General features: G+C 37.9%; 1 protein-coding gene across 2 annotated transcripts in view; it reads left to right on the top strand.

Moving 5' to 3' along the window:
* Window positions 1–8,769, top strand: part of LOC149319534 (pyridoxal kinase-like) — a 73,189-nt gene extending 64,420 nt beyond the window's left edge. Inside the window, exons 12-13 of one of the 2 annotated variants that reach the window (XM_089511918.1) lie at window positions 612–726; window positions 4,959–8,769. In XM_089511918.1, coding sequence (XP_089368044.1) covers window positions 612–724 — 113 coding nt within the window. In that variant the 3' untranslated portion in view covers window positions 725–726; window positions 4,959–8,769. Of the gene's footprint in view, window positions 1–611 lie in introns of both variants that reach the window. The other variant, XM_089511919.1, reaches the window with a different exon arrangement.
* Window positions 8,770–13,139: the final 4,370 nt, after the last annotated feature.

The raw sequence follows: 13,139 nt of genomic DNA, 5'->3' as shown, positions 1-13,139 counted from the left end.
ATTACTTTATGTAATAAATTCTAGCTGACCTTTCAGTGTAAGACCTACAGAGCATCAATTACAGAATGTGCTTTAAATACAAATAAATAACCAGGCCATAAAAACAACAATGGCCAATACACAAATCCTTAAAATAAATAAGAATATGGCATGAAGGCTGAATTGTACTTACACTACACCAAAATGAACCACATACACATTTTAATAAATAGGCTTTTAAAAATCATCCAAAAGGCCATCAAAGATGGTACAATCTCCACTGAGAGAGGGCATTCAAAGGATGTAAGGCTGCCACAGAGGAGGCCCAGTCCATGGTTTTCACTAATCCAGAACCTGGAAAGGTCGGTGTTTAGACTACAGCTTCACAAATTCCTCAGCCAGTATGATTGTTGCAGTCAAAAAATTAATTCCCCAAGCTTTGCATTTATTTCACAGCTCTTACCAATAGACTGGAAATTACATCCTTTGATGCTGTTTTAAAGCTGTAGTAGAACAGGAAAAAATATATTGATGAGGTACAGACTGGAAGGGACAACTGTTTCTTCAACATTTCTTGTTATTAAAACATTCATGGAATTTCTATGTTCTGTTGTTGTTGTTTTGTTTTTTAGCCCAAGCTGGAGAAGGAAACAAACCTAATTCAGCCCAGCTGGAACTGAGGATGGTCCAAAGCAAAAAGGACATAGAAAACCCAGAGATAATTATAAGAGCTACTGAGTTATAAAGGTTGTGTATCTCCTAACAACGCACAATGTATTGATGTCCTCATTTTCTTTCCTGTAAATTGTAATGTTTGCCTTAGATCTGTGACAGAAACCTGACTTCCATGAAATAGTGCCCAGCATAGATGAGATCCACTACCAAGCACATGTGCTGGCCTTTCTCGAATTAAGAAGGAAAAAAGTTAGGTGTATATTTGAGCTCTCTCCCAGGTATAAAAATGCTTGTCTGATTAATTCAGTCATGTTATAAACCCTGGATGTGGGAGCATAAGGTCCTGCCTTGCCAAAGACTTTCAGAATGCATTTGTTAGTGTAATGATTGTCTAGAGTAGATACAGATACTGTGGTAAAGCATCTTGTGCCAATTGAGTAGGTTACCTCTTCCCTTAAATGAAGAGATTTGGTAGCCTGCTACAATATTCTGTACCTCAACCACTCTGGAATAAAAAGCAGAGGGAGATACAGAGTGTAAGGTGGGAACCCAAAGGTAGATTTTGGGTACTCTGTACAGTTGTTGGAGGTATAACAACATATGGCTGAGAATTGCTCCCATTTCCAGTCTGATTAATTGCAAGATTCCACCATCCAGAGGTGCTAATCCTTTAATATCAAGTAACCAAAATTATCCCATGTCATTTTATTTTTGTTGATGCCTTTTTTTTTACTTCATAAAGAAATCTGGATGAGTACAAGATAAAAGTGATTCTACCTCTGATGGAAAATGTTTGCTTGAGTTTTATCAAAGCCTTTTTAAGATGCAGATTTCATTAATAGGTATCTTATTATGAAATCTGAATAGCCCAGTTCATCTCCTAATGAATAGAATGGAAGTGCAAGTAGGTGTTCTTTGTTGTGACCAACCAGTTTCCTGTTGTGATTACTAGCCATTGTGCTCCTACTTCACTGAATGAATGATGCCATTTAATCAGTAGGTTAATTCAGTAACATCACTTCAGCCAAAGCACGCCAAGCATTGCCATTGCACAACCTCCATGCCTTTCAAAGACACTTGGGCAGGAATCTCATGCAAGTCTGATGGAAATGAATTAGATTGCAGAGTGTTATTTGCAGGACAGAGGCAGGATTGCATCCAGGCTCATCCATGCTGCAGCACTAATATAGATTTATTAATGTTATGGTCCTATCTTCATGACTTTAACAAGGTTATTTTTAAAACTTCATCCTCAAAAATAATCAGTAGTTCGTCCATTCCAGTGGAAGTTAGACATGCTTGAATGCATTGGAAATCAACACAGAGTTCTAGAAACTCTTGCAATAACCTCTTTAAAACTGTCAAATATCTTCAGTTACTTAATGTATGAGTCCTAGAACCATGCATATTCAGCATTTAGAAATTTAATCCTATTAATCCTCCCTATTCGCCACCCTCAGTTTTGTTTTTTTTACCATAAATAGTATGGATAAATTGATATTTGCAATTTTTAATTTTTTTCTTCAGATAAAACAGGGTATCGAAGCAATCCATGATCCTTAAGTGTTTCTAACACACTTGTACTAGTGTTACTTCCTTCTTCCTTGAAAAATAACCAGGGTACTTTTCCATCATTTTTATTAGAACATTCAATTTCTTGGGACTTTTTTAGGAAATAGGGTTCTGCAAATGTGTTCCCATTAACACTGGTGGCTCTTGAAGCAGCATTGTGCAGTCCCTGATTTTTTCTTTGCCAGAGTTCCAGGCTGTATTTATTTAAAACATCCATTTTTTTGTCCCTCATGGCTACAGATGTAAGCTTGATTGCAGATTTTTCCCAGTGTGGTCATCAGCATCAAAAAAGTTTCCCACTCTTGCCCTTTTTCAGCATGTAAAGTTTGTTGAGGGTTTTCTTCAAGATAAATGTTTCCCACTAGCCTCAGGTGATCATGGCAGAAACATGAGAAAATGTGTACAGCTTTCAAAGAAAAAAAAGCCTTCCTTAAATTGCTTATACCTGACAGGCTTTTATGGCATCTGCCCCTTGCCTCAAAAGTGAAGTATGAATTAAAACCTTGTTGTTCTATGTGTTTTCAAGAACAACTATCCCATGCAAATTTCATCCACAACCTTAATATGGAGATCCATAGACTCTGAAGTATCTCTGAAACTGCTTGAGAGAGTCTACATAATGACATCCCTTGAATATTTTCTTATAATGTTTCATTCCTGTCCCTTTCTGCCCCTTGTAAAAGCTGCATCCACTTATTCTCTTTAAAAAATGGTGACATAGGCAGTTTTGGATATGGTAGGATTTATTCCTCTAGTTACTGATTGTAATCTGAGGTTATACAGATGCAAGTTGAGAAAGTGCATGAGTGGTCCATTTATCCTTGGGAAAGTTTACACAGAAAGTTTGGAAATACATATTCATAAAACACATACACAGAGAGAGAGAGAGAGAGAGAGAGTCAACCAGTTTGTCATTTCAGACACCCTCTGTAGTTTAGAAGGAGTATTTCCATATTAATATGGAGAATTCCCTGCTAATAATAACTGGATCTACTGCAGCTACTTGTATTCCCCACTGCTGTCAAATAACCTTTTAACATTTAAAAAAATGTGGATGGTATGATTGTTTCCCTATTGCATGAGATTCCTGCTGTTTTCATGCTGACAAGCCAAAAGTCTCTTACATCACAGTAGTAGCACAATAGCATTTTAACACAGTAATAATATTCTCATATACCATTGTAGACAGCCATATAGTAGTAACTAGTTTCAGCAAAATTTTCAGATTTGAGGAATGTAGCTGTTTGTTTTAAATATTTGAGCAGAAAGATTTTATCTAGACCCCAGTACATTTTTATCACTATCTTATCACAGAATGGCAGTACAGACCACTGGACAGGTTAAAGTTTTGTTCTGTTTAACAACATTCCACATTTACTTTTCTCAAAGTCCAAGGAAGCCTAGCCCTTAGTGCTTAGATCAGTCCTTCCCTTCTTTTCTTGGTGACTATGTTGATCGTCAAAATATTTATTGAAAACCCTTATCATATCTGCTGTCTGTTGAACCTTCATGGGTTAATTCAGCTCACACAAAAATACCTGATTTCCTGCCCCTACATCACATTTGGACTTGCATGCATTCAGTAGAAATGAATGCATATAATTTCTTGTCTTTAGATAAATAGGAATACAAAGTTTCATTTGATATATATTTTTAATAAACACAGAATTTTATTAACACAGAATTGGGGGGTGTAAAATCTTCCCAAATGCCTTTTCCTGTAGAATAGTATTATGTCATGATGACTGTAGCCATAGACAGGAATGTAACAAGTCTGGAGAAAGTCATCATTTTCTCTGAAATCAACCTCAGACTTCATCTGTGGCCTAAGATGGACAAATTGTAACCCCTCTCCCAACAAAAAAACTCACTAAAAATTCCCCTTCTTTAAATCAGTGGGCTTATTTGAGACATATAATTAACCTTGGGATCATGATCCTGTTCTGATCAATTAGTCACTTTGGCAGCCCAGCTGTGTACAAAAGTGATTGATAAACACACTTAATAAAAAAAACAACAACAATTTTAATCATTTTCTGATTCTAAGCATGGTCTTTCTACTGAAACAGAAAGAAAAGATTTTTTAAGAATCCTACTATGTTGTCATGGAGTATTTTTAATTGCTGTGATTTTTAAGACATTTCTTTTTAATACTGTATGCTTTTATCAAAAGTTTAATTTCTTGATTCCTCTCCCTGCAGAGATGGTTTTTGCAACAATAAACACCTAGCACAATTGTGCCCAAATACCTGTACAAGGGTTCCACAGTTTTGAGGAATTAGATTTATATCGTATGATGTATATGGAGCAGCTAAGAGAGATGCAAGTTCCTCCCTTCATATTTTGGAACGTACACCTCAGACCGATCACATCCCGTGTACAGATCTGTACATTGGCAGAGCTTATCTTCAGCTACTTCTCCTCAAAACAGAGCTGCAGGGCCTGAGTCTATCAAGTAGAGGGCTATTTATGCTTCCCACCACTACTTGATTCCAGTGCACTTGCCACAATTCTGAGGTTCCGTATCTGCATTCACATGGGATAAGGCACAGAGCAGAGGGAAAGAAAAGCTGGCAGTGTCAGATCTAATCTCTCTGTCCATTTCCCCACCTCCTCAAAGAGCAGTGAGCTGGATCAAGAGAGAAGTGAGGCTCACTATAGCCATAGGCTTTTGTGCCATTCCTTCTCTCCACTACAAGTTTCTTAAGATGTTTTTTCTTTTTCTTTTAAAGATCTGAAATATTTTTCCTGCCAACCCCAATGCATAGATCAAACCTGGCTAACACAGGCAGAACCAGGTTGAAAATAAAGCTGGATGTGTTGAAACAAATCAATGTATGTCCTTAATGGTGGCAGAGGCATAAACATCTTGACAGACAGCACTAGGTGAAATAAATACTGCAGCAATTTCTACAATTGTCTTAAACTGGGAAGTTGGTATTATCATCTGGCTCATTTGTGTTTACCTCCACTTTTTTGTAAAGATCTTTTCAATGTACCTGTGCAACTGTTTTGGGTTGTTTTTTTAAAGAAAATATATTATTACTGTGCTTTCAAATCTTGTGGAAGACAAGGGGCTTAACTACATGTTATATGCAGCTGGAGCTCTGAAGTTAATGGTTTTTAAAGAAAAACAGCTTTGGCTGGAAATTATTTTAAGCACAGAAATAATGAGTACGAAAAGAGGGTAAGCACTTTCCCTGTTGCTTTAAAATCACCAAAGCTATTTTTCTTTGAAAATTTACACCATGGAAAATTTGTACAGCATGTACACATAACCATTAGTTAGCCTCTCAGCAGGACCAAAACTCATGTAAAATGAAGTATCTTCTGTGCTTAAATCCAGTTTTTATGTACCCATAATTCTGACATTCTTGCTCATAATGACATTTAGGAAAGTAAATAGAAGTCGTCATTTGTGAAATTTTATTCACTCTTGCTTTTAACATGCTTTTAAGAAGCATATATATTAAAATGGTTAAGTTTTAGATGTTTATTTGCCAAATTGCATTCAAAATGCAAGAAATCTGTAATCAGCGCAATACTTTTAAAAAGAATTTAGTGGACCAAGATTTCTAGCTAAAGATACTGCCTTGTTAAGAGTAATCTTATACGTATCTTGATTGGATGGTGTTGATTCATTGTCTTTCCGGTACTGTTGCAGTGATTGTACTAGTCTCTTAATTTACAATATGTGGCAAGAAAGATTGTAATAAAATTATCTATGTTTAATAACACTGTGCATAACTATTGTTAGATTTTGTTTTGTTAAGCCACTTCAGAATTAAACAAAACAAGAACATTTTGATAGTGTTGTTGAACTAAATGGCCTTTTATTAAGGTTTTATCATTGCTTGATGTGAACACTTCTTATTGAAAGACAGAGCCTACAAGTGAAGTATCTAAGTGAACTGAGGAAAACCCATAAGAAGCACTGAATGAGAGCCAGAGTTTGGGGTAAAAATGTTTTTACTGCCATTCTTAAATTTTCCCACGAAGAACTCAGTTTTTCCATGCTTTGGCTGGAGCTCACAAAAATTGCCCAGGCACCCTGTTTCACTCCAAAGTCACTTGGTCATCTGCATCATCATGTGGCCAAGTGATAAGGAAGGTTTTAACACAGATGTGTAGGTGACATGGCTGATAAAACTGATAACCTAGGTACAGGCCAAGATTTCTGTAAACACAGACATATTATTGGAATGTTAGATGTTTTCACTGACAAATCTGCGTTTGGACTCTGTGTATGTTGGAATGGTTAGAATACAGGTTTTAATTCTTCTACATATGAAAGTTACTCATTTGTCAACCAAACAAAATATCAGATCCACATTAAGGCTCCTGTCCCAACAGAGTTCATGGGCTATAGTTTTTCATGACTGGATGTGTGATTTACTAAAGCTTGGCACTAGATAGAATGACTTCTGCATCCTGATAGATTAGCTGGAGAGGAAGTATAATGATGGTGCTAGACATGCAAAGTTTGGTTATATAAATAGATTATTTTTGGCTTTCTGAGAGTCGCATGCATAAAGAACTCCCTTCTAGGTAGGATCCTGGTGGTGTGAAAGAATCAGCAACAAATTACAACCCAGTCCATTGCTTACCCTTACCCCCATATTTCAGTATTGCTAAATCTGTAGCTTTTTCAGTAATGGCCCATATATAAGCTGCTGGGAATGTAAACAGTTGACCTGAATTGTTCATTCTTCTCTCCAAAGAGATCCTAGCAGAGCTAAGAGATGTTTTTTAGACTGCATCTCACAAATGTCCAGGCAGTGGTAAAATGTAGTCTAAAGGGTAACCTTTCCTAGCTCTGCATCCTATAGTTTATCCCAAATCCATTTTCTCTTTCAATCACACAGTTCATCACAAGGCAGCCTAATTCTGAATGGTTCTTGAGAAAAGATTGCAATCCAAAAAAGTTTTTGCTTCTTTATTCTGAAAGAAGCACATTGCTGACTTAGGTGTTCTCTTGCCTGTCAATAGACTGTATAGTTGATCAATTGGTTGTAATGGACAGGAGCTGCATAATTCCAGCACAGTTAGAGTCCTGACGTTCCCTGTTAAGAATTCTGCATATACAATTGCATTTGTGCCTTGGTAATTTCTCACACAGAAATAATAAGTCTGGTTCCCTGATGAGAACATAACAAGTTATAGGAGATTATGCTTATGGAGGAATCGGAACAAAATTAAAAGAAGAAATTATTTACTCCCTTACTTCCATTGGATTAAAAGAAAACTGTCCAGAAGCATGGAGTATTATGGCTTATTAGCTTCATAGGCCATTCCATTCCTTCTGTGCAGTTTTTCCATCCTGTTCCACACAAAGACAATAGATATTCGTATGTTTAGTATCTGTTACTCTTTACTTACTGGCCTCGGGCATGTGCTTTCTGGGTAAAATGTACTTCTGAACTGCAGACTTTTGTTAAAAGCCATAGACTGGATGAAAGAATTGATATTTCCAGTAAATAGAATAAAGGAAACATGCTGAAGAAACTGCTAATCATAAAAGACTGTCATATGTTAATAAGTCGGAAGTGTATGTATTGTTAACATGTTGCCTTTTCATTGCGTTACCACTTAGAATAATAATTGTGTCTAGAAGAATGTGGCATGTGTACTCTGTACGTGTATGTTTTGAAGTTATTGGTACACTGGGGTAAAAATCAATTTTGCAGGCTGGCAGTGCAGTCCGTCAGAAAGGGAAATAAAAGTATATATTTTTATAAATAATCGTATGATTTTAGGTCTCAGCTGCACAACAACTGCCTCTTCCAGGAATTCAAAGCTGCAAGAGGGTAGCTGTAGAAAAAAGAAAGATAACCTATCCTGATCGCCCCAGGTTGATTTAATTAATGAATAAAGATGCCTTTGAAATATATTTTTAGCTATAAAATATTAAATGGAGAAATATTTACAAGTAAACTTTCTATGTATTTAACATTTGTGCAGTGCTTTGTATTTAAGAAAGATTCTGTTATATGTTTATACCTCTTATTAATTGTTCTTCAGTTGTAGGAACAAACAAAATAGAGAAATTGTTTTTATGACAGAGATTAAAATCTGTGTGGTGTGTAATTGTGCATAATGTCAGTGGCTACTGTCCCAATGAAATTGTTGTTTGTATACTTTCTGTCTGGCACATGTGACTTTTATCCATTTTGTAGTAAAGTTTACATGCTAAAATATGTAGGAAGATTATAATAAAGTCAATGAACTACCTAAGTGAAGGTCAAGAACTAATTCCTGTCAGAGAACTATGATTTATAGATGTATTACTTTCAGAGGCGAAGGAGCAGCTTGGGTAACCAGGCGGCTTGAAACTGGCTTCCGGGCATCTTAGGGGTATACGCCATGCCCCCAAGCCAGCTAGAAGGTGGCTTTATATGCCAGTGTATTTCGTCCCTAACCGAGCAAAATAAGTTGTATGATAGGTTTTTGTAGACTTCTGTAGTCTACTTCCTCAGATGCGAGCTTATACAAAATAGCTTTACGTACTGATATTCCAGATGGACATGGCTATAGTTCTGAATTCTGTCTCAATTACTGGATTTCTTTAAAGCAGTGATGTCCAAACTCTGGCCTTCCAGATGTTTTGGACTTCAGCTCCCAGAAGCCTCAGCCATCTTGGCTAATGGTCTGGGATTCTGGGAACTGAAGTCCAAAAAACCTGGAAGGCCAGAGTTTGAACATCACTGCTCTAAAAGAAGACATGATGAAGACAACATTGCCATTATCTCTATCATCTCTGTAGAGTCCTGTGTAAATTTGTTTGGAGGTGATGAAGTTTTTATAGATACTTCACCATTTCTTGGACAGAAGGGTTTAATCTGGCCAGAATAACTGTCCCTTTTCAATACTTTCCTGCAAGACGTGGACTGAGGTATTGGTTTGGAAACCATTCTGGCGATGACGGCTCACAGCAATATTGCTGGCAGTATACAGATCACAACAGTCCTTTCACTGAGGGTTACAATTAAATGTAATATAGGAGAAGTCTCCTTTGGTTTTGCTCAGCTGACGCAGCAAATATTATAGTCAAAGAGGTAAGAATTAGATGGCAAAGAACTATGACATTGGACTAGTCCATATAAAAACCTGGCTGTTACAGATCAGCATGGTGTAGTGCTTTGGACTATGACTCTGGAGACCAGGATTCAAATCCTGGCTGGGCCATGTAAACCCAATCGGTGATCTTGGGCAAGTTATACTCTCCCAGCCTCAGAGGATGGCAATGGCAAACCTCCTCGGAAAAAACCTGCCCAGAAAACCCTGTGATAGGTTTGCTTTACAGTCATCATAAGTTGGAAAGGCACACAACAACAACAGCCAGGTGTTACATTCCTCACATGAAAAGTAGTCAGGTATGAACCAGACCATTAATAATTTTACCAAGAAAGAGTAGGATTGAGTAGCAGCTGGTTATCTCTTGTTTATCTATTCTTTTTTTCTCAATCACAACAGTTGCTAATGGTTTTGCTTTCTCTCTTCCCATACCTTAGGGGAAATTAGCTGCACAAGGAGGTAAGAAGATAAGCATAAACAGAGAAAGGCAGCCAGCAGCAGGGTCTTTGCATAAGAGGTTTTTGAGTAAGACTATCAAGAAGAGTTGACTTTCAATGAGATAAAAGGTGAGCTTGGGCTTAGGGCAAGGTCAGGTAATTGTGGCAGAGGCAATATTTTGCCCCATTCCCGCCCCCCTCAGCATGCCCACATATCTGTTTTCCTTTGCAAGTTACCTTCTGTCACAAATTTGGGAGCGACTGCAGAGGAAAAAAGAGGTATTTGACAGATAGTATAGGGTTTTGAAGTACTTGTGAAGGTGGGGTTTTCTTGTATTGTAATGGCTTTAGGCAAACATTGAATCACACTAATTCTTAAAGAGCTTTGGGGGACTGCCAAGGCTTTTCAGGGCCAGAAAAATGAGGTCCAGGAACTGCTCACATCCCACACACTGCACTCTGCACATCCCTGTTTTAGGCAAACCTACTGTTCCTGGATATCAGAAATTTTTGGAGGGAATTTTAGCCCTCTCCAAAATTGGGGGTGCTGACATTTGCAGGTCATAAGGAGGAGGATGGGGGCCACATATAGCCCATGCCCTGCTCTTTTCCATTCCCTGGTTTAGAGATTTCATGTCTAAAGTGGGAGAAAAGAAAGCAGGGCATCAAGTAGATTTCTTTTCAGTCATCAAATAGAGTGTTGTGATCATTTTGTAATCTCTTCCCTGAGATCATCTGACAATCACTTCAAGAATGCAATTGGGAAATTCACCGAAGTAAGCTAGGTAAGAGGTTTATCCAGTCTTCAGGTCAGTTCACATCCATGGAAAAAGTGAATTCCATTGACTACAAAAGATTAGAATGTGTTTTGTAATATATTTGTTTCATAGCGCAAAATCAGTGTGAACAAGAAATTTGTAGAAATAGGTAGGACTATAAAGGAAGTAGCTTATTATCCCTTGAATCTTTGCTAAGATGGTTTTGTTTCTTACCACCCACTTAAGATGGCAACACAAGATAATTTAGTGCTGTTTTACAAGATCAGTTCACAAGATAGTGCTGAAATGATCCACTGGCCTTTGTGTCTCTTCTCCTGCCATAACTTTGGCAAGTACAGATTGTCTCCTACAGAGTGGTACATTGTGAAGTCAGCCTGATCCTTAAAGAATTATTCAATAAAAGCTGATGCTCAGCCTCTTCTAAACTAGGATGGTGTGGGGAGATTATTTACTGCATTAATGAAACCTAACAGGTTTCATGGTTAACAATGCAGTGTTACATGGATGTGCTTATTTTTGTTACATGAATGATATAGATACCATCAGAGGGTGCTGTGCTGGAAACATTGGTAATAAACATATCACTAAGCCCCCTTCAAATGTATTGGATTGATTGATTGGTTTGAAGCAATTTACAGCCTACCCTTTAGCCAAAAAATCTCCCAGAGCATCTTACAAATAGTTAATATACATATCCACACAACTGCATAGTTTTGAATTAACGTATTAGAACTGATTTTAATGTGTTTTTTTAGGTGTTATGTTTTTAGCCATTTAAAATAATTTTTACTGTTTCTGTTGTTTTAAATTGTTCATGTTCATTTTATTGTATACCATCCAGAGATTTTTGTTTAAAAGGATGACAATTTTTAAATAAATAAATAAAAGTTTGACAATCCATCCCCTTAGGCTTACAATCTAAGTAAGGCATGACACAGGGGGGAGGGGGAGGAAGGAGGAGGACTTCATCACCTATCTGTCCCAACCAATGTGGCATCAGGAATGCTGAAAGTTGTGTTCCAAAACATCTGAAGAGCATTAGGTTTTGAGAAGCTGATCTCTGCAAAGCCTATTAAACTTAAAACATTTCACTGCATCTTACATGAGAGAAAGCCCCTTGGGCTTTGCCCTGATTTTTCTCTCTATTTCATATAGAAATAAATGTTTTTTAAAAAAACAACACTAGAGTGTATCTTTTGTGCATGTCTAATTTTAAAAAATATATTAAGCATTGATATTTTCATTGTGTAAAATGTAAAATCCTTTTTTCCAAGAAACATATTTCTTTTCATAACCTTACAACATGGTATTTCTTTCTAAAGTAACTTTTGAATTCCTCATTAGCCTTTTTAAGTGCTTAGGATTAGGCTTGCCATATCCCGCCTGGGGGTGGGACTTTCCCGGTTTGGGGTGGGGCCGCACGGTCCCACCCTGGTTTGGCCCCGCCCCCGGGATTGCCCCTGCTCCCGGGTGAGATATGGCAAGCTGAGGGAGGCTTTCCCTTGCCGCTTGGGCCCAGGCCCAGAGGGAAAGCCTCCCTGAAGGGGAGGAGTCCCTCCCCGCCTGGGCTCCGCCTCCACTGAGGGCGGGGCCAGGCCCAGAGGGAAAGCCTCCCTGAAGGGGAGGAGGCCCTCCCCACCTGGGCTCCGCCTCTGTCGAGGGCGGGGCCCAGGCCGAGAGGGAAAGCCTTGGAGGCTCCTATTCAAATGTGAGACACAAAAAATTGTGTCCTACATTTGAACATGTTGTCCTACATTTGTCCCGGTTTGGAGGTCCTGATGAATGGCAACCCTACTTAGGATGCTATTTTAACTTCATTAGTAAAGTAAGGCTAGCCATGGCAAAATGTTATCTATGAGCAAAAGGTAAACAGATAGTAATCTTAATCAGAAAAACAACAACCCCGCTACATAAGCACACAAAATATGATTCCATAAAAGCACTGTGGAAAAACATGTGTAAACAAATGCAACTTAACACACAAAGGCCCAAATCAAGTTGGTAGTCCCAACTATAGCAGACCCACTGAACCAATGGAAACAGTGACTCTACTGTAGTTGGTGCTAACAATTGGATTAAAACCTCATAGTTCTCAGAAGTATGTCTCATTGAATTTGATAGGTTGGCTCCCAGGTGTAATCCAGGTACAGACTGAAACCACAACTTTTACCTGCCCTCCTTTTCCCCAAGGCTATATGTGAGGTAGATTTATCATTAGATGATGGTTGCTGTGTATAGTTCCAAGCAGAAGCATGTCTAAATAATTATTAATTCTTGAATGTATGTCATTCCATAAACTAAGTTTGACCTGTCTGCTGTAGGCATTCAATTATATTTCCAAAGCTGACAAAGGTTGCACTAGAACTATGTATAATTTGCATGGCAGGTTCTTAGGATTGTAACATAATATAATAGATGGTTCCCTTTATGCTTGTTAATATACAAGTTCACTCTGTGAAATTAATGAACAGTGACTTCTCAGATGGCTACAAGAAACACTTTAACGTGGCTCAAGCCAAATGAGAATTGATTACTGAAGGAGGGTCTGAATCAGAAGCTGTGAATAAGTCTTGGACAGTTACACACTCATAAAGGGCACTCTTCAGTGATATTGTCTACAAGG

Source organism: Sceloporus occidentalis, unplaced genomic scaffold (assembly GCF_023333645.1).
Source record: "Sceloporus occidentalis isolate IW3139 unplaced genomic scaffold, rSceOcc1.0.p SCAF_2, whole genome shotgun sequence".
Classification (NCBI taxonomy): domain Eukaryota; kingdom Metazoa; phylum Chordata; class Lepidosauria; order Squamata; family Phrynosomatidae; genus Sceloporus; species Sceloporus occidentalis.
This window is presented reverse-complemented; position numbering and strand designations above follow the sequence as displayed.